Here is a 26,079-nt window from a genome sequence, read left to right on the forward strand (position 1 = left end):
TCTCCCAATTTCTCCTTCTACCCTGCAGCCTGTCACTTAGCTCATTTAGCTTACTCCTGGAGACCCAAAACAAGGAGGAGTCAAAGCAATACTTCTTTCATATCTACTAATGAATAGCAATGAGTTAGAAACGTTGAATGATAAATACCTAATAATATCAACTGGGACCTTGCAATGGCTCACCCGATTTTGACTAAAACAAATAAACAAACCCAAACACTTAAATCCATCCCAGTCGTGGGTGGATTCTGAATGCCTGTCTCAAAGCATTTGCTGTTAACTTAAGGAAAAATGGGCAAGACCATAGGAACAAATTTCCATCACTGGCAGCACGACTCAGAGAATGAACCCTCTTGCTGCTGGTGAGAAATGAGGTAAGCATTCACTAAATACTTGGAATTAGGGAATGGGGGCAGTGAGCCCCTCTCTTCAGATTTCTGCACTGGTCCATACGAGGGAAGCCTTCCACCTCTCCCCACAGGACGAGGGATGCTAATTCACTGGGTCCGAGTCTGAGACCACCACAGATCCCTGCTGCTGGAAGCGGGTCACTGAACCATAAGGCAATGGGGACATATGAATGTGCACTCTATCCCACCGGGAATGGGTGGAGGTGGGCAGGCCAACATCCGCCATGCAGCTTGTTGGCTAAGCCCACAGGCTCTGAGTTAAATGTTTACATAAGCCATTGTTTCTCAGATGTCAGGCTGGAAAGAACATTTTTACCAGCACCTTCTGCTCTCCAGCTCCTTAGCCAGGAGACCTTGGCTAAGGGAGCTTGCTGCTCCCTTCTCTGTCCCCAACTCCAATGGTCCCTCGCTCCTGGAGACCCAAGAGCAAATTCAAATTCAAATTGCACCACTCTTCGGTCCCATTTGTTTGGGAATCGCTGTCCTGGAGCACAGAGTTCTGAGAAATGTAAGTATTTCACCTGATCCGGATGCTGTCACTCAGGAATGCTCCGTCCTACGACATGGAGCCAGGCCCAGGGAGGGCAGGGGCCTCCAGGAAACCCTGTGGGATGGTCCCCTCCCTCCTACTCCACTGTTGCACACTGGGTCCCTTGTGTGACAGGCTGCTTGGTCATTTTTCATGGCTCAACATGTATGTTGTTTTTTATGTTACCCAGGCATTTTTAAAAGATCCTTTCCCTTGGAATATTATCCAGCCTTAAAAAGGAAGGGAATTCTGACCACTGCTACAACATTGGTGAACCCTGAAGACATTATGCTAAGTGAAATAAGCCAGTCACAAAAAGACAAATACTGTATAATTCCCCTTCGAGGAGGCCCCTAGAGTAGTTGGATTTATAGAAACTGGTGCTTGCCAGGGGGTGGGGGATGGAAAAGTGAAGAGTTGTCGTTTCACAGGTATGGAGTTTTAATTCTGAGAGATGAAAACATTCTGGAGACTTGTGGCTGAACAATGTGAATAATTAACTGTACAATGAAAAATGGTTAAGATGATAAATTTGTTATGTGTATTTTACTACAATTTTTTGAAGAAGGATCCATGTCTTCTATTTCTTTTGTAGATCCCCCAGTAACGCCTAGCACCGCGCACACAAATGGTACCCCAGGTCTTCATCGAAACATTTTTATCAATCACTATAGATATTTCCACAGCCATTATCATATTTAATGTCATTTAATCTTCACAATAACCTTTCGAGATAAGGCGTCTGGCCCAATAAATACATAAAGAAAAGGAGACTCACTGACATTACGTTGGGTAGTTGGAAATAAAACTATGTCTCCAACATGTCTCCAAGTAAGTATTCCTTCCACAGCTGTTCTTCACTTTCTTTATTAACCTGGAGATCCAGAACTACTTTCCTCAGGCTCAGACTCCCAGGAAGTGTTCCAGAAGCTCCTCCAACATCAACAGCTGAGAATACATATTCATATGTCAGACAAGGTTTGGGACGTGACTGCACGCACGCATGCAAAAGTGAGTGTGTGTGTGTGTGTGTGTGTGTGTGAGAATACTGCCAGAAAGAAAAAAATCACAGTTTCATGTGCAGCTAGGGAAAACCCACAAACTCTCAAACCCCAAAGAAAGTGTACTAGTTCTCAAACACAGGCACCGCCAAGCCAGAGGAGAACCTCAGAATCAGTTGCCATGGGCAACACAACAATTCAGTCTCCGTGTCCTTGACATGTATATGGCTTGCTGTCCTCAAGCCGCCCAGCCTGAAGTGAGCCAGGACCATACTGACAGTGAGAGAGGACAGTCCTTCCTCAAGGAGCCCATCCTCCCCCCCCTTTAGCTCCAGGCTGGAGACAACTCTCAAGATCAGCTCTAAGAAAGTAAAGGGGAGAAACTGAAAGGCAAAAAGGGAAATGGTAACCCAGGGCCAACAGATCATGCTAGAATGGGCAGGAGAGTATATGGCTCGGAAAACTGGTAGAAGGGATTCTCCTAAGGCACAAAGCTCTGAAGGAAACCCTGAGCTACTGTTGGTGACACATGAAGGTCACACAGTCATGCTTCAGGGGCCCAGGTGGGAAATTCTAAAATGTTTCCTTAATGGGCTGAATTTCAGCATCTTAATGTTCTCAAAACAAACAAGACGACTCACGACCCCCCCCTTCTCCTGGGCTCTGTCCTCCACACCCACCCACTCTGATTCTCTCATGTTTGCTTCCCTGACCTCCTGGACCCTGAGAGGAAACCATGCAGGTGAACTGGCAAGGAACAAGTAAACAGGCCCCACAGAATGACGGAGAACGGGGTTCAACCTGTCCTAGAATCTTCTAGGCCTTCTCCAGAGCCCGTCTCAGATGGGAGAAGGTAAAGCAAAACTTTGAGCTTTTCAGTTTCCAGTAAAACCCAGTCTTCATATTGCAATGCATATCCTCGTCTCTCTCACTCAACAGCTAAACACAAAACTAGAAAACGTTAAGAAAATAGCAAAGCTGGACTATTTCGATCAGCAAGCAAGTATCTCCAAAGTCCCTAAGTCCATGGTGAGGTACTGACACCAAGCCTGGGTGGACAAAGGACACAGATATTGTCCGGGTAATGAGGTATAGCAGTCAGCATCCGACCAGTGACCTCAGGTAAGTCCCTTCACCCGCTGACCCTCATTTTCCCCACAAATAAAACTGGAGAGGGGGTGGAAGCGGAGGAAAACTCATATATAAATGCCTACCCTCCCTCCCTGTGTTCCATGAGGTCGCAGGCCTCTGCAAAAGCTGTCAGAAAGGCCACCTGGGGACCCCCACCTGCTTCTGAGCCTCATTTCATCTCCGTGCCCCTCCCCCTCTCCAGGATGGCAGACCAGAGTGTGGGGATTAGACTTAGATGGAGAGGGAAGGGAGGTGAGGTAGAAGGGGCCAAATAAAATGATGACCAACAGAAAAAGCAAACACCAATGAGCCCTGTAAGTGCACGAGCACGTGCTGTGTTTATAATGAGTGCATGGGAGGTGAGATGGGCGAGTGCACGTGCCACCTTCCAATACCAGCACCCCACCCCACCCCACCCCCGCCCCTGTGCCTGTTCCCCTTGCTTCTTGCCCTGCACAACACCACCTGGATGCCCAGCGACAGTAACACAGAGCAGCGCCTTTGAAGCCTGTTAGAACGGGCCTCAGAGGGCAGCTTTGAAGCCAGGAGGCCAGGACAGGCTAGCAGAAAGGCAAGCGGAAGCCTGGCTGCTGACATGGGTGGTCCTTTGTGTTTCCGGTGGGGGTGGTGTAGGAAGCCCCGCCCCTGCAGACACACCGGGAGGCTGTCACATGCCCTTTCTGTCTCATCGCATTTCATTAAGAAGACCTCTACTGAACCCTTAAAAATTGCTTTTTAATGGCTGTTCTTCCATCCAGAGGCCTTGTAGCAGAACAAGCAGAAGGAGGCCTTGTGCTGCACGCGAGACCAAGCCGCCAGCAAGCGGGCAGAGGCTGGGCTGCAGAGGCTCAACCTGTTGGTCATTTCTGTTCATCTGTCAAAGAAGATTCCTACACAAGCCCGTTACCATGTTAGCCACTGTTTTCTAGACGACAGGGGCATCAGAGCCCCTCACTCTTCAGGATGGAAGGGATGGTCCCATGTTATTTAATGGCCCCTTCTCCCTGCATCTGGCTCCATTATGATTAGAATGGCTTGGGAACTGTAAACCCCAGGTTATGGCACGTTTAGCAAATCTAGAAGAAAAGCAGGTAATACTTCTCCCCCCAAAAAAAGATGTCGGTTTTGTACCTTACCTGGTAATAATAACAACAATCGCAGCTAACGTTTACATAGCCTTTGCTCTGTACCAGGCCTTCTTCCAACCGCTTTTCTTCTCATATATTAACTACATAATCCTAACTCCAGTCTAAATGAGGACTGCCCATTTCAGAGATGAGGAAACAGCTCAGGAATATTTAGATCTTAGGTTTTCGGAGAGGACTCTGGAAGAATCCCATGAGATCTAAAGGAATAAACAGCCAAGGGTGAAGTTCCAAGCTCCTTGCTAAGGGGCAAAGGCTGATGTAGTTGAGGGGAGATGGCTGAGGGTTCTGGGGTGTCTTTATTCCTAGGCCCTCCTGTACGTATTCTGTGTGGGCCACAGCTAGCCCTGCCCACCTGCCCACCCCGGGGTTACAGAACTACAGTGCTTACAAGAGCCTGGGTTCAAAAACACTTGTGTGCCCTGTGGTGAAACCAGCCTAAACTGCCCCAGAGTAAGGGCTGACACTCTAGGAAGAGACTGCTTCCAGGTCTGCACACTACCCACGTGAACATATATTTTCCTCGAGCTGAACTAGAAGCCAGCGCTTTGGGTTTCCATTGTTCTGTGCTCGTTAAGCTAAAGCAGTGGCTACCACCTGTGGCACAGCAGTGTATTTACACCCAAGAAGAGTCATGACAGCTCCTAACCTACTGGCCTGTGGGCTGGCCAGACATTGCTGAGTCAGTGGGGTGGTTAGGCAGGCCGGGCGGGCACCACAAAACCAGAGGGCGAAATAGAGTTGTATTTCTAGCAACAGGGCCCAAGATCTTTGGACAGGCCAGTGTCAGGGATCCAGGGATTAATATAGCCCTGCTCTCTGCAGCCTGTGGACATATTAAGATGTGGTTCTTAGGTGGAGGTGCGCTAACAGCAGCCTGAGGGCTTCTGTTGTTGGTTTCTTTTTTTTAAGTTACAGCACCAAAGGCAAGCTGTCTAGACCCTGACTGGCTGTCTGGCTGGCCAGCCCTATGGCCTGAAAGGGACGTGCTGTCATGGTCAAGCTCCTTGGGAACACAGGTTCTCAAACTTAGCAGCACATTAAAAATATCACCGTGGCGTTAGTGTAAATGTATACTGCCTGGTCCCACCCTCAGAGATTAGAATCCAGTAGGCTGGAGCAGAGCCCAGGAATGTGCCTGGTGACAAACATCCCAGGTGATGCTGCTGCTGCAGAGACCCTGGGACCCGAGAGGCAGCTCCCTTGCACAAGCATCTGTGCCACCAATTCTAAAGCTCAGGTCCCACTCTGGGCCCATGGAGTCTGTACCTACACTTTAGCAAGATCCCTCAGTGATTCACAGGTTGAGAAGCACAGCTCGGAAGCAGCGGTTCTCAAACCAGCATGAAGCAGAATCCCCTGGGGGCGCTGTGGAAACACGGATTGCTGCCCCCCCCCCCGAAGTTTCCAATTCAGAAGGTCTGGGGTGGAAAAATCTGAAAACATTTATCTGTCAAGATATATGTACCCCTATGTTCTTTGCAGCATTATTCACGGTGGCCAAGACATGGAAACAAGCTAAGTTCCTTCGATGGATCATTGGATAAAGAAGATGTGGTACATATACACAATGGAATAGTACTCCGCCATAAGAAAAGATGAAATAGTGCCATTTGTGACAACATAAATGGATCTGGAGAGTATCATGCTAAGCAAAATAAGTGAGATGGAAAAGGACGAGAACCATATGATTTCACTCATATGTGGGATATAAAACAAAGTAAAAAATGAACTCAGAGACACAGATAACAGTATGGTGGTTACCAGAGGGGAAGGGGGGTGGGGGAGGATGAAGAGGGTAAAGGGGGTCAAATAGATGGTGATGGAAGGAGACTAGACTTTGGGTGGTGAGCACATAATGCAATATACACGTGATGTAGTACAGAATTGTGCACTTGATACTTATGTATCCTTATTTACCAATGTCACCCCAATAAATTTAATTTTTTTCAAAGGGTCTGGAGTGGACCATGATAATGAGCATGTTCCCCAGTTCCCCAGGGGCTGCTGATGACTCAGGGACCACACTCTGAAAACCACTGCTCTGCTCTCCAGCAGTTTTTCTCAGCCTTGCCACACACTGTCATCATCTGGGGAACTTTAAAATCTACTGCTGCCTGGATCTCACCCCCAGAGGCTCTGGTTAGTTGAGCTGGGGCCTAGCCTGGGCATCTGTACATTAAGGAGCTCCCCAGGTGACTTTAGTGTGCAGGGAAGGTTCAGAACCATTGTTCTGGAGTCAGGCAACCTGAATGCAAATTCTGGCTCTACCACCCACCAGCTGGTGACCCGGAAAAACTTACATAGCCTCTTCTGCTACCCACAATCCCCACCCCCACCCCTCACTGGTCTGCCTGGAGAAGATCCTCGTTACTCATTACTCTGTCCATGAAGCCAGTGGATGAGATGGCATGGAGATTTAATTTACAAAGGTCTGACAATTGTGTGTGAACTTGTTCGCTAACCTTTTTTGATATCGGAGGGATTATTCATTATGAATTTGTACCAACTGGACAAACAGTTAACCAAGTTGACTCTTTGGAAGTGCTGAAAAGGCTGCGTGAAAAAGGTAAATGAAAACGACCTGAACTTTTCGCCAACAATTCATGGCTCTTGCATCATAACACTGCACCAGCTCACATGGCACTGTCTGTGAGGGAGTTTTTAGCCAGTAAACAAATAACTGTATTGGAACACCCTCCCTACTCACCTGATCTGACCCCCAATGACTTCTTTCTTTACCCGAAGATAAAGGAAATATTGAAAGGAAGGCATTTTGATGACATTCAGGACATCAAGGGTAATACAACAACAGCTCTGATGGCCATTCCAGAAAAAGAGTTCCAAAATTGCTTTGAAGGGTAGAGTAGGCACTGGCATCAGTGCATAGCTTCCCAAGGGGAGTACATGGAAGGTGACCATAGTGATATTCAGCAATGAGGGACGCAGCACTTTTTCTAGGATGAGTTCACAAACTTAATTGTCTGACCTCATATATGCTCTAATGGGGACCAAACAAGCTGTCAGCTAGTGAGACTTTCTCCATGTCTGTGGGTCACAAATATTTGCTGCCCTGCCTTCTACTTCTCTCACCACCTTCTAACTCTGCATATCAAGAAAAGTGACCCTTGACTGAGCGCTCCCATCTGCCAATTGCCTGAGTACATCATTTAATCTTTACGACAGCCCTGTAGGCTGGATATTATCATGCCAGTTTTCCCAGTGAGGAAATTGAGACTCAAGGTCAAGTGACTTGCCCAGGCTAACATGTCTAGGAAGTGGAGAGTCAGAAATTGAATTTCAGACAGTCAGACTCTAGAGTTGCCTCTGCTGGGTATTTACCACACTGCCTCCCCTCCCCAGTGGGTCTGCCCCTTCTCCACCTAGAAGCTTCTGCAAGGGGTGTGCAGGGAGGTGGAGGTCACCCCAAGGACACATCCTCCCTTCCCAGGTGAACTTGATGTTTTGAGCACCACCAGCCTGCTTGAAACTTGAATTGATGTATCATCATTACTGGCCCAGGGACACAGCCCCAGAGGCAAACAAGGTTACATTTCCCAACCAACGCAAATGGATTTTTTTTTTTTTTAAGACATCAGAATAAAGCTTCCCTGCCAACCCCTCCATGAAGGTGCAAATTGCAAATCTGATTTGAATGTGTCACTTGTTTTCTGGGGCTTCATCAAAAGGTTTTGATACAAGAGTCAAGGAATAATAATTAAAAGTTTCTGATATGAGTTCTACTCATATCTGAGCTTGAAATGAATTCTTAGTTGTCTGTTGTGGGAGCCAATTTCTGTTTGAAAACGGGGTTGGCAAGCAAGACAAGCATGAGACAGAAATGAACCAATAAAAATCAAGAGCAGGGATTAATTAAGGTCCCGGAGGTTGCTGCAGAAGAAAGACAAAGGAAAGATGGCAATACACTTCTTCCAAGAAAGAGGAGTTGGAGATTTTACATATATATATATATATATATATATATGTTTCTGGAGAAATAATTTAATTTTGACACCACCTTCACAAATTGACTGGGCTTATCTTTCTCCCATGGAGAGTAAAGACTGACCTTTTTCTGGCCAGAGGGGGACCTCATTTCCCCTCACCTTATCAGTTATTAGAAATCAAAATATTGTTTCAAATGGATGTGTTTAGTATTTCAGACTCTATAATGTGTCCCGCACCAAAGGGCAGCATCAGTAAGCAAGAGACAAAGAGTAGAGAGGAGAAGAAAAAGGATCCTAACTTGTATGAGCAAAGATTTCTCTCCAATCTGCCCTCCTTGCTCTATCAGGCTGAGCTCGTTGGCCATCTCCTCAGTTCTGAACGTCCTCTACCCTGAAAACGGAGAAAATTACCAGGGGATTTCCCTCCCCTTACTCTACAGTGTAAATGTGGTCCAACCACATTGATTTTTAACATCCACCGTATAAAGCAAATTCCCAAATGATTCCAAACGATTTTGGTCACAGAGAAAGATGTTTCCCTGTGAAAACACCACCCCATAACATAGGTTGAAAATTCTGACAACAAAAACTTATGACCTTGGTCATTCCTATGATCCAAATTAGTGGCTTGTTTTTCCTCTGTGGACTTTTCTGTATCTCAGAGATCCCCCTTCCTGTGGGTGCCACCTTCTTTCGCCTCTCAAGATCTGGTGGCACATGACCTAGACTTCAGCTGCCCCCTTCATTCTTTCCGGATATTTACAATGCCTGACAGAGTTAGCCTGCAGTCTCGTGCTCCCTAGGAAGCTATCGCCATTGTATACCTGATGAACCCCAGCACCCCAACACCTTGCATTCTAGACTCTGAGATACACAAATGTGATTCCTCCAGGTTAGCAATATGGCGAGTTGGAAACTCGGTATGTCAAGCTTGCCTGTGACGAGGGACACCTCTGCTAACCCATATGACAGGATCGGCATAAAGAATAGTGACAGTGCAGCTAACTCAATTACGAAGTGTTCTTAGGGTGTGAAGGGCTATGTGAATGCTAAATACTGTTATGGCTTCATTGGAGAGATGTGCACGTCACCCAGGAGCAGCCGTAAGTCAGGGACACCATTTGCAATAAGTCATCATTAATTACTGCTGAACTACTAGGCCCTTCCTGGGGAAGCAGCATATTAAACTGACATCAGTATATGAAGAGTTCATTATGGTTAATGCTATGAGAACACAAACTGAAGGACTTAATAGTGGATTAAACGGTGTTTATGTCTAAACACCTCACCGTGGGCTCCACGGCTGCCACACACCAGCAAAGATATTGGCTTGTGACTAAAAAAAATCAGGGAGACTTGGAAACTTAAGAAGAGGCTTTCCCAGCGTGGGATAATGAGGTATCTGGAAGCATCAGGGACAAAAAAAACAGGAGAGGAGGAGCTCTCATCCATTCTTTCCCTTCCTTCTTCTCCTCTTTCTTACCATCTCTACCAGAGCCTGGGAGAGTGAGATGGAAGCAGAGAACAAAGAGGTGAAAGTGAAAACTGTCACCTAGGAGAGCGGGAAGGATCAGGTAACCTGGGGAACAAGATCGGAACGGGTGTCAGGTGAAGGTGGGAGATGGGCCACATGGAAAACTCTTCCAGGGATTCAGGTTTGCCACCCTTCATTCCTACCCTCCTCCCCCGGGCCCCTCCTCCTGTTACACAGTAATTTTGCCATGTTTAGTTATTGCTGCAAATTTGAAAGCAAAAGGATCCTAACTAACATCAATTTGAGGGGTCCATGATCACAAATCCACAGCGATTCATAATATAATCACTAAGCTATATATACATTATCATAAAACAAAATGGAAGGCTGTGCACTGCATAACCGCTGATTCCCCAACACCCGCATTTCCGTAGCCGTAAGACTGATCGACTGCAAGAAAAAGGACAAGAATTCCTGAACCAGGACAGACAGCGGGACCTTGCACTGCGGCTGCAGCCTCCCTGTGCCACCTTCAATCCCTCGAAGTGAAAGGACCTAGTGGCAAGCGTACTTTGTTCCCAAGGCTCTTTATTTGGTCAGGGATAGGTCCTTCTTAAACAGGAAGATCGTTTCTCCTGCTACTCACAAAACATAAGCATGAAGACAAAGCCTTTGTTTCGTGAGAGGTAGTGGTTTTCCTGCATACGTTCGTTCGTGCAACAGATACTTGCTAAGTATTATGTTAGCTTTCAAGATGCCGAAAGGAGAACAAAGGCATTGCTGTCAAGGCTCTCCCGAGTAGGACAGAATCAGGGTCACAGATAAGCCAAGAGTGATAAGACAATGGAGGCAAAGACGGGCTGACAGGTTGTGCAGAGCAGGTAGGGGTTGGAGAGGCAAGGAAGGGAGCTGGGGGTGGCCTCTCAGAGAAAAAAAGATATGGGCTGAAGATCCTCTGAGGGGTCAAGGTTAAGGCCATCCCAAGCAAAGCAAAGGGAATAGCAACCTAAGAGGAGATAAAGGGCACGAATCCTTCTACACCCTGGAGGAGGAAGGCCTTCTTACCACAGGAAATGACTAGACCGTGTGGACACCCATCTAAGCGCCAAGCTGAGCCGATCTGCATCCTCTTAAAGGGCAACCAGACTACATGACTTGCCCGCCCTTAACCTGAAAACGCAAGGCTGCCATTTGGGGGCCATTGATCCAGAGAAGCGAGCAGAGAAATGGGGTCTATAGAGAGAGAGGCAGGAGAAGGAAACAAGTACACAGAGAGGGGCAACCCCAGGAAACTGTGATCCCACTGCAAGAAAGAGAGAGAGAATGATGGCTTGGCAGGCCCTTCCTGAGATTCAGCCATTCTTATGGCTCTTGAATTCTTTGAAATACTCTCAATTCCTTTGAATCAAGTCCCTTTCATTTAAAACTGCTGGAGTGGGATTCCGGAGAGGGCACTCGTAAACAAGAGATGCTGAAGGGTCCTGGGGGGAACTGGGCCATCCTGTACCCTGGAATATAGCCCGGCTGCAAGGGTGATCACAGATCCACTTGCGTCAGCCATCACCACCAGAAGGAAGGTGACTGAGTTAGGGACAGAGGGGCGGAGTTAACTAGAAGGTCTTTACACCTACTGATCAGCTTTCTATAAAGATAAAATCTGTGAAGCACTTGCAGTTTCTCTGGAGAAAGACGTGAGATAAATACAAGGTATTATTAGCAAAAGGGTCTTTCTTCTTTATTATGAAGCTATCGGAGAGGAATTGCTTTTCCAGGCCACAAGGGACCTGCAGTCCTATCTCAACAGGTAACCTTGAGAATCAGACACAATAGCTGTCTCTTCTCTCAGTTCTCGTTCTTCCTGTAGCCATCCCTTCACGAGCACAGTTCTCCATTAATACCCGAATGAGACTAATATTAATAACATGTCCACCTCTGGGTACAGAGCAATCACAGCTGCCGGCTGGGCTGCACCCATCCCGGCGTGTCCCAGGCTGCTGCTGAATTCTGGGTAGGAGCATGCGTGGCAGAGAAAGGGCGATTTCTCACCCCTTCTTCCACAAGGACCAGCCTCCCAAGCTAAAGGTTACGTGGAGCAGCTTAAGGAAACCTGCTTTTGAAGGAACAGAGGAAAAGTCTCTCCTGTGTTGTACAATTTCTTTCACAATTCCTTCCGTGGAGACAGGACGCATGTGTCAGCAAAGCTGTGCTTAAAGATTTCGAATGTACATTGTCATTGGACTGCAACTTGTAGACCTGAAGAAGAACAGGGAAACATCTGGTGTGAGGCAGATGAGGACGCCTAAGAGGAAGGAGGTAGATGCAACCGATATTGTAGAAGCAGAGCCCAAGAAGTCTGGGAGGTGGGGGCGGACAAAGAATTGAAGAACCCAGCACACATTTTCTTGGTATGCAAGGACACTTAGGGAACACTCTGCCCTGGGGGCAAGGGCAGTTAAGAAAACTTTCTCTCTCAACGTATTCTCTGACTATGGGTTTACTCCCCAATAAAAGAACTTTTAAATAGATGTGTGGAATCTATTGGGGGCGATACATGATTTTGAGGAGTCTCGTTCATGGAGACCTGCTGAAATGTCTTCCCTGTGAAATAGTCTGACCACCTGAACGCTCTCCATACCTCTGAGCCAAACCATGCCTGCAGTGAGACTCAGACGTAACAGTCTTCCTCGTCTGACCTTTCATCCCAGGGACTTTCCATAAGACTGGGACTTCTCTGGTCCACACCAGCCACATAAGGCACCAGCCATAGGGGCTTGGCATCCATGGGCACATACTCAGATTCACTGTCCTTTGGAATTGTAAAGGACACTAGAATTCACCAAGCACACCCCTCTACACCTCTCTGATATTACAACACAGGCTGAAACATCTGGCTATCATCTGGGGTGCTCTAAAATGGAGTCCTTCCTGTTTGCATTTTCTATATCTACGCTGTTGCTGTTAGAACCTAACTTCTCCTGCCCAGCTGGCCGCATGGCAGACATGGTACTGCTGCACTTGAACTTGTCCACATGCTGGAGGGAATTGGCACTTCGGCCAAAACAACCTCTCCAGAATAGCTCCTCGGGTCACGTCACCTCTTATAATTTATTTTGAGGTGAGGCTGGATCCTGTGCTTCAAAACCAGCATTATTCAGCGGACCAGGTATTCATTACCTATTGCTGTGTTACAAATCACCCCAAATTTAGTGCTTTAAAAACAGTATCTCACAGTTTCTGTGAGTTAGGAATCCAGGCGTGGCTTTGCTGGGTGTTTCCAGGTATTGCCAGGGCTGCAGTCATCTCCAGGCTCAGACAGGGGTTACCCCCAGCTCCCCAAGTTAACTCACTTGGCTGTTGGCAGGACACATTTCCTTGAGGCTATTGGACCAGAGGCCTCCCCCGGTTCCTTGCCGCATGGACCACACCATAGGACAGCTCACAACATGACATTATTTCCATCAGAGCGAGCAAGCTAGAGACAGCGCAGAAGATGGAAGCCACAGTCTTTGGGTAACCTAACTTGGAAGTAGCACCTCAGCGAATTCTAAATCCAGTTCACTCTCATAGGGAGGGGGTTACAGCAGGACACGAATCCCAGGAGAAGGGGATCATTATGGGCCACTGTAAAGGCTGCTGACCACAGACTACTTTACCTGTCACCGTCCTCATTACATGTCTCTATCATGGGGCTTGGGAAAAACAAAAACAAAAATCAAAACAGGAAAACCACTGACTAGAGCACAAACCAGGTAGAAGCAGAAGGAGCCAGCCTGTAAAGAACAGCCTAAAAGAGAGAGTTGTATAGGCATAGAAAGAAATGCAAGGACAAGAGAGCATAAGGACCAACACAGAGAGAAAGAGACTGCCTCAAACCTTGCTGCTTTTTTTTTTCTGTTTATTCAATCCTTACAGTGTACCTTCTGCACCCTCCGTTTCAGCTAGCCTAAGTGGGGTTTGTTTCTTTGCAATCAATCTCTGGCTCAGCCAAGTCCACCGCAGTCTATTTCTTCTTGGGAAAATGGTTCATATCAGTTCAATTTCACCCCAGAAAGTGACCTTTGAGATGTGAAATAGTGTGCCGCTTCCAAGCAAAGCACATTTTTTTGTTCAAAGCACAGATGTGACTCAATTCATTTCCAGGGGCCATGCGTTGTGATGGGGGTTAGTGAGGTCTCCATGACGTCGAGGGGAAAATGTAATTAAAGGAATCAGAATCCGACTTACCCTAAATCATACTGCACGATGGTCATTAAAGTAGAACTTGAGGACCAATGCATATAGTCGCCTAAATCCACAGTAGCTTACAATGTAAAAATATATGTTATGTACTTGTACAAATGTGCATTCCATACCGACACGCATCCATGCCCACAAACTGGGAGAACGAGATCTCAACCAAACACCAACCTCTCTTCACTTCTCTTGATGTGTCACCAAACAATGTGTTCCCCGTTGAGTCAACTCCCATATGGATTTGCTTTCCAGAGCACATTTTCTAAGCATTCAACAGCCTGTCAATAGAGAAACCAACTCGCAGAGTAGTTTACAGGACTCCCCCAGGCAGTTCACGTAAATATCGCAAACAGCAAGTTTATGCTGCCAACTAACTGCGAAACCCAGAAGAAGAAAATTTTACAAGTTCTTGTCCCAAAGGAAATCAGACTGCAAACACAGAGTGTCAGTCGCTGCAATGGTGCTGCCCCTCTCGATAGACATAGTCTAAAGAAATGTCTTTTTTTCATATACAAATAATGACTTATTTTTTTTCAAATCATAAAGTATGTGCTCACTGTGGGGAATTTTGAAATTCTAAAAACTACAGAGAAGAAAATAAAGTTACTTATAAATGCCACTGCCATGAGACAACTAAGGTTTGTGTTTGACGTAGTTCCTTCTAGTCTTTTTTCCATACATATGAATATATAATATGTATTAATATATACATGTGTTTGGAATAATAATTTATGTTTTGCTTTTTGTTTTCTACCTAATAGTATACTGCATGGGAGGCATGAGAAGAGATGGCTAATGAGTACAAGATTTCTTTTGGGGAGATATAAATATTTTAAAATTAGATTATGTTGATGGTTGCACAAATCTTTCAATACAGTAAAATCATCAAACTACACACTTTACACAGATGAACTTTATGGTGTGTGTATTAAATGTCAATAAAGCTGTTATTTAAGAAAACAAAATGAGATATCACTATATACCCATTAGAATGGCTAAAATGAAAAACAAAAAGAAAATAAACTGATTTAAAAACCTGACAATTCCAAAGACCAATAAGGATGTACAGTAACTGGAATTCTCGTGGGAATACAAAACGGTGCAGCCACTCTGGGAAAGAGTTGGGCGGTTTCTTGCAAAGCTAAATATACACCCACCGTACAACCTGACAACCCACATCTTAGGTATTTACCCAGGAGAACTGAAAGGATGTGTCCATACAAACACCTGGCCTTGAACATTCTTAGCAGCTTCGTTTGTGTTAACCCAAAACCAGTAACAACACAAATGCCCATCAACAGGAGAATGGATAAAGAAATCGGGAATATTTATTCAATGGAATAGTACGCAGCAATATAAAAGAGCTAGCAATACCTGCGACGACACAGACGCACCTCAAAACCATTGTGCTGACGGAAAGAAGCTACAGCGAAAAGACAAAACACTGTATTGTTCCATTTGTATGAAATCCTAGGAAAGGGAAATCTCATCTATGGCAACAGAATACAGATCAATGGCTGCCTCGGTTGAGTGGGAAGAAACAACAACACACAAGGAGCAGGAGGGCATTTTGGGGAGTAATAGAAATATCCTGTGTCGTGATTGGGATGGTGGTGGTTACATGACTGTATCCATTTTTCTAAACTCATCACACTGTAACCTTAAAATTGCTCTATTTTATTGTATATAAATTATACCTCAGTGAAGTTTGTTTTACAAAATAAAAAGAAAACTTATCAACTTTTACCCTGCCGTGGGTGCATTTTTGAATATAAATTGTACCTCAATAAAGATGAGTTTTTAAAATGGAAAGAAATATATAGTATACTGTGCTCATTTTCACAGGCCACTAAATAATTTTCAAAAGTACCTTCATTTGAATATTATGCAGCTGTACTAGTCAATGTTATAGACGTGCCACAACTTAGCCAGTCTATGATAGCTGAATATTGAGGTTATTTTCTTCCCTTTTTGCCACTGAAAACCACACTGCCGTGAACATTTGTGTGTATAACACTTTGTCTACGTTTCAGATTTCTAGAGAAGGAACAACTGGGTAGGAATGGTTTCAAGGTGCTCAATACATTTGGAACATCTTAAATTTGATCCCCTTTGACTGTGGGGTAGGAGGTCACAGTGATGGAAAGAGGTTGGTGGCTTCATCTATGGCACCTCTATTAGTGAGGAGAACAGTACGTGGACACCCAGTAAGAGGACCGTGGGACTAAAGAGGTCCCGGGGCTCGTTCTGGCCCTGTCACTTGCTCTGTAGCCTTGACTCATTTTGCTTCTTGTTTTTTTTTTTAATCTCCAAAATGAGAGCAGTACCTTACAGTAGACAAATATTTCCTAAGCAGGGCAGCAGCAGCACCAACCATAAACTAAGTAATTGATCAATGAAAACAAAAGCTCGTGCTCTTCAAAACACATTATCAAGAGAAAATACCACACACAGAAGAAGGTATTCACAAAACACATATTCAACGACAGACGTGTATCCAGAATTCTCCTAAAAACAATGAGAAAAAGGAGAAAACAAAAAAAGTGGGTGAAAAACTTGAATGTGTGCTTCCCACACAGATACACAAATATTCTAACAGCCCACGTGAAGATGAAGATGTACTCAGAACCATCAGTCATATAGGAAATGCAAATTAATACGTGAGAGACCACTATGCAGCCAAGAAAATGGCTAAAATTAAAAAGACGTGGGGGAGAAGGTGAAGGGATTAGAAAGTACAAATTGGTAGTCAAGGAAATAGTCACAGGGATATGAAACACAGAATCAATATGTTGTTAAGATTATGTAGGGTGCCAGATGGGCACTGGACTTATCAGGGGATCACTTCATAGATTGTGCAGATGTCTGACCACTGCGCTGTAAACAAAGGCCCCAACTTGCCTTCTGGTCCCATCTCTGGCTCTGCTACTCCTCGCAAGCCACATGTGCTGCCTTCCAGTTGAACTAGACAACTCACAGTGTGTCATTCCTGACCTTGACTGACGAGTGTTTGCATCTGTGTATGTCTGTCTCTTCCAGTAGACCTGCTTCTTGTGAGAAAAGACCAGGTCCCATTTCCTACTGTATCCTTCCTGCTCGCCACGGTCCCTGGTATGGAGTCAGTGCTCAATACCTGGGTGTGGGATTGAATTTTCTGAACCTGCCATTAGAAAAATGAAAATGGGAGAGAGCAGGAATGTGGGCAGAGGCATCGGAGGTCACGGCATCCTGGAAGAATGAAAGAACAAAGAGAGAGCGAGAAAATCCTTAGGGAATGGATCGCTCTCCTCCAGGACAATTTTATGATCCAACGGGACAAATGCTGCCCAACTCCACCCTGGTATGGGTACTGCTGGGAGATGAGACAAGGTACAGATGCCAAGGCTTAAAACAAAAAAAACATGGAAAAAAGACAAGGGACACCTGTTTCCCTAAGCCTGGCTCAGAAGCACCAGGCCACGTGGCTGGAAGCATCACGTCAGCTGCTGCCTGTCCCAGGGGGGCTGCTTTGCTCTCCTATGCCCAGGGGCACATCACCCAGCTCTTTTAGAAATTGACAGAATAAAGCAGAAAGACAAATCCTTCCATTGTGTTGTCACCCCCGGCAGAGAAATGATGGAGAGAAGAGAAGAATGGTAAGGTAAACTCAATCTGAATTGGATAAAATGCCCGCGAGGCCTAAGACTTCCAGGTGAGGAAGAGTTAGCAAGCGCAACACCAATCGCCTGGGGAGAAGGGGGTTACAAAGTGAGAGAAAGGAGGGGAAGGGATTGAATAGCTTTTTATAGCCCCTAATATCTCTTCTGACAGAGCCTCTTGGCTTCCATGGGCCAGGATGCTGGGAAGATGAATGCATTTGCCTTTCCGTTAAATACCATTACTTGGAGTACAGGGGAGAATAAAGAATGGGTTGCTGACTCACACCCCAGCTTCTATCTCTTTCCTCCTAATTAAGAAAAATCGTACAAAAACATCTCCGACGGGTCCTCCCCAATGCAGCCCCACCGCCTACAACATATATACATATAACCTCAGAGGAAATAGTTAGCCCACGGAACTGCAAAGTTCGCCTCCCAGCATCAATGCCCAGCACACGGCGAGTCCTGAGGAGCTGAAGTTCAAATCCAGCCCACCAGCATAGACACGTCCACACCAGGTCAATCACCTACTTCAGGATCCATTAAGTCCCCTGTAGGAGCCTATCCCCTTTGAAGCCCAATAGCATTTTCCATTAAGAGGAATCTCAAGGGTTCCTCTTTGCCATAGGTACAAATGACTCTGCTTCTTGATGGGACCCTCAGATGCTTGAGTGATCTGAGCCATCCACATGCATCACAACAAAAGAACAAAACAAACACAAGTAGGGGACCCACCTCCAGCAAGGTTCATGACCAGCCTTCAGGACAGCGTCTCTCAGCCCCAGCGACACCATGGAGTCGACTGAAGTGTCTGAAGAACACTGGTGCCTGAGCAAAACATAATCGAAAAAGGAAATGATTTTAAAAGATCGTTTGCAGTAACATTCTCAAACAAAAAAAATACTTAAGGATAAATTTAAAAAATGTGCAAGATCTACACAATGGTAACTAGCAACACTTCTGTGGGGAATGCAGATATCTCACGTCAAGTAAGAGAACTTGTATGTGAATTTAGCACGGTCGTACAACGTAAGGTTAGTATACAAAAATCAATGGTAATCTTTCATATTAGCCACAGTTCATTGGAAAATGAAATTTTAAAATAATAAAATTTTAAAATGATTCTATGTGCAGTAGCACCAAAAACATAAAATACTAGGAATAAATCGAGCACAAGTTGGCTCGGACCCCACCCCCCCCGCCACACACACACACACACACACACACACACACACAAAGAGAGAAAATTACAAAACATTGCTGAAATAAATTAAATAAGACCCAAATAAATGGACATGACCCATGTTTGGTTTAAAACACTCAATGCTGTTAAGGTACCAGTTCTCCCAAAAGTAATCTGTAGCATCAATGCAATCAATCTCAGTCACAATTCCAGCAGGTTTATTTTGTGGAAATTGATTAGCTGATTCTAAAATTCAGATGGAAATACAAAGGATCTAAAACAGCCAAAACAATTTTGAAAAAGAAGAATAAACTTAGAGGTTTTATGCTGACTGACTTCAAGATTTCCCCTGAGGCTACAATAATCAAAACAATGTTTATTAATGTAAGGCTAGATATATAGATCAATGAACCAGAATAACAAGTCCAGAGATAGATCCACACATACGTATGCTCAACTGATTTTTTTACAAAGATGACAACATAATTCAAAAGACAAAGGACCGTATTTTCAAAAATGGTTTGGGACAACTAGATATCCATACAAAAAAATAAAAATAAACTTCCACCTGTCCCTCACAACATACACAAACATTGACTTGAAATTGATCATAGACCTAAACATAAAAGTTAAACTGTAAAACATCTAGAAGAAAACATAGATTAAAATCTCTGTGGTTTGGGATCAACAAAGATTCTTAGCATACTAAAAGCATAAATCTCACAAGAAAAAAATTGATCAATTAAACATCATCAAAATTTTAAACTTCTCTTTGAAAGACCGTGTTAGGAACATGAAAAGGCAAGCCATGGGAGAAAACATCGGATGCATGTGTGTGTATGTGTGTAAGTGTAAATATAAATATATGCCAGACAAAGATTTATCAAGAATATGAAAAGAACTTAGAACTCAATAATAAGAGAATAAATCGGGGCGGCTGGATGGCTCAGTTGGTTAGAGTGCGAGCTCTCAACAACAAGGTTACTGGTTCAATTCTCGCATGGGATTGTGGGCTGTGCCCCCTGCAACTAAAGATTGAAAATGGCAGCTGAACTTGGAGCTGAGCTGCGCCCTCCACAACTAGATTGAAGGACAACAACTTCACTTGGAGCTGATGGGCCCTGGAAAAACACATCATTCCCCAACATTCCCCAATTTAAAAAATAATAAAAGAACAATTCAATTAAAAGAGAGACGTGCCACTAAAAAAGATATATGAATAGGCAATTAGCACATTGAAAGATACTCAATACCCTTAGTCATCAGAGAAACGCAAATTAAAACCAAAAAGAGACACTACTACACACCGACTAGAATGACTAAAATTGCAATTAAAATATAAACTGTTGGCAAGCATGTAGAGTAACTGGTACTCTCATACAATGCTGAGGAGAACATAAAATGGATTAACCAGGTAGGAAAATAATTAGGCAGTTTCTTATAAACTTACACATACACTTTACTATATGACCCATCGACTCCGTTACTCAAGAGAACTGTAAATCTATGTTCCCACAAGGTCTGCAAAAATATTTATAGGTGTTTATTCATAATGGCTAAGAACTGGGGAAAACACCAAATGTCCAATGACCAGTAACTAGCAAACACACCGTCATATGCCATCAAGGAACACTGCTCAGCAATAAAAAGGAATGAACACAGGTGACGTCTTTCTATACAAAAGACATCAAAGTATGATTTCACTTATAGGAGATTCCAGCAAAAGCAAAAGCAATCTAAGTGACAGAAAGCAGATCAGTGGATTCCCAGGAGAGAGAGAAGGGGACTGGCTGCACAGGGGCCTGAAGGAGTCTTCTGAGGAGATGGGAATGTTCCATCTTCAGTGCAGTGGTGATGGTTTCCCGGGAAGACTCTTATCCGTAACATGCTAATAAAATATCTCTTAGCAGAGTTGTTTTGAAAATGTTTTTTAAAGAATAATGATGATGCTGTCACATACTTTGTTAACTGGAAATATTGTCATATTAATATCTCCTGTGAACTTCCCAGTAAATATCTGAACTTGACACAGTAGGTAACCCCAGGGACACAGTGAAACATTAGATGTGAAACTGCTCTGAAATTGGAGTAGACTTGTCAAGTCACTTCTAAGGAAAATTGGCTCAGACCTGTCTGTGGTGGCCGCTAAGTGAGTGAGTGTCACACCATCGGACCCACCCCCATCCTCCACCCCCACCTCAATGTGCTTGAGTACATTCACCTAACCAGATGAACCTGAGCTGCGATTTTCACGGCTTCACAGGGCAGGAGAGAATACAACATCATATACGTGACAGATTCTCCCTGAACTCTATTCTATCCCACTAATAAGTATGTCTACATTTTCACCAATAACGTTTTTTAATATGTCAGGCACTGTAATTCCTTCAACTTTATTTTTTTTCAAAGCTTTTTTGACTGTTATAAGTTCGTTGCATGCCCATCCAAATTTTAGAATCAGAAAGAGGATACAGTAAGATCAACGACCCAGGAAGAGGAGAGCTGGGAATAAATGGCTGAGAGGCAAAGTGGAGGGGACGAGATAGCAGGGCCGTCATCGTAGTGAGTCCTGCTATCTGTGGCATGATGTGCTGACTGTCTGGCTCAGTTTATAGAGCAGATACGGGAGTGGAGAATTGTCCTAGAGAAGGAAATCGAGGTTATCTCTTTTATGACAGGATGATCCGTCCAGTAGCATGTGCTCAGGGCCACTTTCCCAGTAAGTTCCCACCCCTCTGCCTGGCTCTTCCGGGGCCCAGGGACCTACATCCCAAATCCCAGAACTTCGGAGGAAACATGGGCCTGAGAGGTCATCTGGCCCACGTCCTCCAACTTGTAGATGAAAATCCTGGGGTGCAGAGTTGGTTGAAAGCAAAGCCTGTGCTTGAAAACAAGGCTCCTAAATTCTGACCCATCACTGTTCCACCAGAACACACCATGTCTGTTTTCTTTTTGAATGTCTTTAAAAGTGGTGGTAAAATACACATAACAAAAAATTCACCCTCATAACCATTGTTAAGTGTACAGTTCAGTGGCATTAAGTACACTTACGATGTCGTGCAACCATCACCACTTATCCATCTCCACACATCTTCCCGTCTTGCAAACTGAAATTCTGTATCCATTAAATATTAACACCCTGTTCCCCCCATCCCTGTCCCTGGCAACCACCATTCTACTTTGTTCCTGTGAATTTGACTTCTCTAGATACTTCATATAAGTGGAATCACAGCATTTATCTTTTTATGACTGGCTTATTTCACTCAGCATAATGTCCTCCAAGTCGATGCGTGTTGCTCCATGTGTCAGAATTTCCTTTTTGTGGCTGAATAATAGATTATCTGTATGTACCACATTTTGTTTAGCCATTCATCTGTTGATGGACACTTGGGTCGCTTCTATCTTTTGCCTATTGTGAATAATGCCGCTGTGAATGTGGGTATAAAAAATAATAAAAACAGAATTACCATATGATCCAGCAATTCCACTTCTGGACACTTTTGAACAACTTCCATACTGTTTTGTTATAGTGGCTGCAGCATTTTACATCCCAAACAACAGTGTGCAAGGGTTCCGATTTCTCCACAGTCTCATCAACACTTGTTATTTTCTGTTAATTTTTTTGATAGTAGCCATGCTCCTCTGGATGAGGTGGAATCTAACTGTGGTTTAGAGTTGCATTTCTCTAATGATTAGTGATATGCAGCATCTTTTCCTGTGCTTATTAGCCATTTGTATGTCTTTTTAAGAGAAATGTCTATTCAAATCCTTTGCCATTATTTGTTATTTTCATTGCTGTTGTTGTTGGTTTTGAGTTGTAGGAGTTTTTTATATGTTTTGGATATTAACCCCCCTATATGATTCTTAAATATTTTCTCCCATTTCCTATGTAGACTTTTTGTTCTGTTGACGGTGTCTTTTGTTGCATAGAATAGAACATACGACTTCTTTTACAAGAAGACTTCATGGGACTTTGGGAGGCGAAGGGGTCAGAGGCTAGATAATATAGTACTTTTGCTATGCAGAGCTAAATGGTACACGTGCTTATCAAAGAGTGTTCTGCTTCTGCATGGAGGCCAACGTGAGGGTGAAAGTAGCAGGGAACCAGCACCATGGACAGCACCCAGGGGCTTTTTTGTCACGGTTATTTTGTACTAAATCCTTTGATTTGCTCAGCGCTCACACTATTCAGAAATCTGAATTATGCAGGTGGCATCACACAAGGTCTCTGTCATCAGGGATCTCATGGTCAAGTCGGAGAGATAGGAAACAAAGGCCACACCACCAAGAGAACTATATCCTAAAGCTACTGTGGTACTATTAAAAGTACAAGACCAAATGATCAGGTTGGTCTTATAAAGATCTTAAATAGAATGCACTGAGGAGGAGAGGAGGTGGCTGGGAGACTTGAAAAGGGGTGGTGGATGTAATGTTGTTACAAGAGTCCAAGTAAGAGGTTCCAAGAGTTTGAACTCTCTCAAGAGCAGTGGAGAGGGTGAAACAGAGGATTTGCCAGAAATGGACGTGATTTCATAACTGAATGGAATAGAGTAACAGAAGGTGACGCCCACGTTTCTGGCGTAGTTTGTCTACTAGGTGCCACAAACCAAGACAATGAATGTAGGAAGTGGAGCTGATGTAAAAGGAAAGATGGTGTGTCTGAGTTTAGACATTTAGAGACTACGACGCCTTTAAGACATTCATAGGGAGATATACAATAGGCAATTAGAAGTATGGATCTGGCGCTAAGGAAAGAAAAGTAAATTACAAAAATAAACATGGTAGTAAAATATATAGAAGCAGATGAGCTCACTCAAAGAGACTGCTTTAAATGAGCAGGAAGGAAAGTTGGCAGAACCTACATTTAAAAGAGGTGAGGGGGAAGAAGCCTTATTAAGGGAGACTTTGCATTTGGAATAGCCTGAGGTTTATCCAAAGTAAGCCAATAGACACTGGATTGGGGGACAGGACCGTTGGGGTCCAGGGCTTTCAGGGGAACACTGAATTACAATTTTCTTTATGCTTTCTGTAAAGTTAGAAGACTCAGGCGTTCCAAAAGTTTAGCTCCTGAAGATTTTGTGAACATGAATTAAGTCTCACAAAGCTTTTTGGAGAAGGGTAGGTATGCAATAGATATGGTTGATCCCAAAAGACACAAGCCCAGAGAACCCAACTGTCTACATTTGAATACAAGACCCAGGAGGCTTCTTAAACATAAAAAAATGTTTCCCCTTCAATTCAGGATCAATATTCACTTTTCTCCCATTGGCCAAATTTGTGTATTTTTATTTAAAAAAAAGAAAAAGAAAATTCCGTCCTGAGAGTTACAATTCGCCTAAGCGTGAGCTCTAATGCTTCAGAACCATGACAAGGAAATCGCTACCTCACACTTCTTTAGGCTTGATCATTGGGATCTCGAAGAGTTGCTTTTACTGAGATAACTGATGACATTTGATGGACCCTAAAGTGTTATATGAAGCAAAGTGTGTTCCACAAAAATCTGTTATTTTATCTCCTGAATCAGGGAGCAACCTGGTTAAAGTGCTTAGGAGGGGATACGCAGGCCATTGTTCAAATGACTGACACATCTTCTCTTCTGAACAACTCAATTAAGAGGGTCAGAGGGGGAAGATGGGAAGGACAGTGAGCATAAAACCCTAATTGATCCTGACCCAGATCCTTAAAGGTACTGAGAAACCCCCACCACCACCACCCCCACGCACACATCTCCAATGACTGATCTGTCAGAAACACCAGAGGCTGAAATGAGGCAGAAAGATGAGCTTCCAGGAAAGAAAAATCATCATCATCATCTCATATGTTATGAATTTGGGGCCGTGCTTTCAAGGAATAAAGTATGGAGATGATTATTTCACTGAAAAAAAAAATGCACGTGACAAATAGCTGGCCAGACTGCCATTGACATGCATGTGATGTAAGCCCACATATTTATTTGCAAAACACAATGTAATAGAAATGGACATCGTACTTTGCATTTATATAGCAACTATTTCTCCAAGGACCTCAAAAGATTCTGCAGCCATCACTGGATTCATCCTTGTTACATGCTTGTAAAATGAAGGAGAGGCAAGGATTACTCATCCTGTTTTATTAAAGCGGAAGCAGATGCCCCAGGAGGATGCGCGGATTGGCCAAGGGCATATTGCGAGTCATTTATTTGCGTAAAACCATGTAGGGACTGAAATTAGTCCCAAATGGTCCTTATACTTGTGGGTTTTACCTACAGATTTCTGAAAAGAAAATGATTCTGTTTCGCAGACTCATGTTCGTGATTCAGACCATCGGATGGTCAGTGTCCAGGGTGGGGTATGAACTGGGGAAGGGAAGAGGTGAGCAAGAGTTTGGTGTATCACTTTTCCTTCCATGGGCTGCTCCCATGGGCTGCCCATAGAATATGGGCAGATACAGTATTCTTGACCCAAAAAAGAGGGGAAAATCTCCCTGCCATCATTACACCAGAACAAAAAGATAAGCCTCCATGTTAATAACTGACATTTAACGAACGCCCACAAGTATACATTTTCAATGTGCATTTCAATACACTTTGTCATTTATCTTACAACGACCAGATGAGCTGGTGTTCTTTCCTTGTAAAGGTAAGAAACAGGCTCAAAGAGATTGGATGTCTTGTCCCTGGTCAGATAACTAACAAGTGTAGGCTCAGGATTTGAATATATTTTTGATGATTTGAATAGCTGTGCACGTCAACCATGTTTTACTGACATGAGTTCACTCCCCCAACTCAATGCAGGTCCTTGAGCCATGGCCTAGAGAACTTTAAGAAACTAGAGCCAACCTGGCACTCCACTGCTGCCCCCAAATATTCCAAGTGACAGCCCAAGGTAAGTGCTCATCCACTCCATTCTCCCTGGAGAGATCCATTGGACATGGCCCTGCCTCAGGCCACTCTGAGCACCAGGATAGTTCAAGCCTTCCTGGTCCCAGATTCACACCTTGTGTCTAACCCAGGCCTGAGCTAGTGGCAGAGCCAACTGAGTTCTGGGAGCAAGGGAAGGACGCGAAGACAATCACCCAGAAGCTGCCCCAGCGCCCTGGGCTCCCACCTACACGGAACAGTCATAGCACCAGAGTCCCAACCATCACTGGATAGTATGTGCAGGGTCTGTTTTCTGGGGCCCTCGGGTTCTTCACTCAGAGAGAAACTGAGGCACAGACTTGTCCCCAGTTACCAAGGAAATCGGAACGTGGGAAAGCAGCAGGGACTATGTTCCCCGGCATTTTCTCTAACTTAGAGTTCGGTCGCTAGAATGTGATATTGCAAGTGGTAAAGGCATCCTCTGCAAATGAGGCTGGAAGAGGGAGAACCCTGCCTCGAATGGGACCTCCTACTCTGCTTTATGTGCTTT

General features: G+C 44.3%; 1 protein-coding gene across 2 annotated transcripts in view; it reads right to left on the bottom strand.

Moving 5' to 3' along the window:
• LOC141567617 (uncharacterized) overlaps positions 1 to 26,079 on the bottom strand; it is a 341,191-nt gene that overhangs the window by 179,423 nt on the left and 135,689 nt on the right. For both annotated transcript variants that reach the window (XR_012490420.1, XM_074315600.1), the window contains one exon: positions 18,244 to 18,336. Coding sequence is in view for 1 of the 2 variants with exons in the window: in XM_074315600.1 (XP_074171701.1) it covers positions 18,244 to 18,259 (16 nt within the window). In the remaining variant the exon portion in view is untranslated. The remainder of the gene's footprint in view (positions 1 to 18,243; positions 18,337 to 26,079) is intronic.

This window comes from Rhinolophus sinicus, linkage group LG11 (genome assembly GCF_036562045.2).
Source record: "Rhinolophus sinicus isolate RSC01 linkage group LG11, ASM3656204v1, whole genome shotgun sequence".
Lineage (NCBI taxonomy): Eukaryota > Metazoa > Chordata > Mammalia > Chiroptera > Rhinolophidae > Rhinolophus > Rhinolophus sinicus.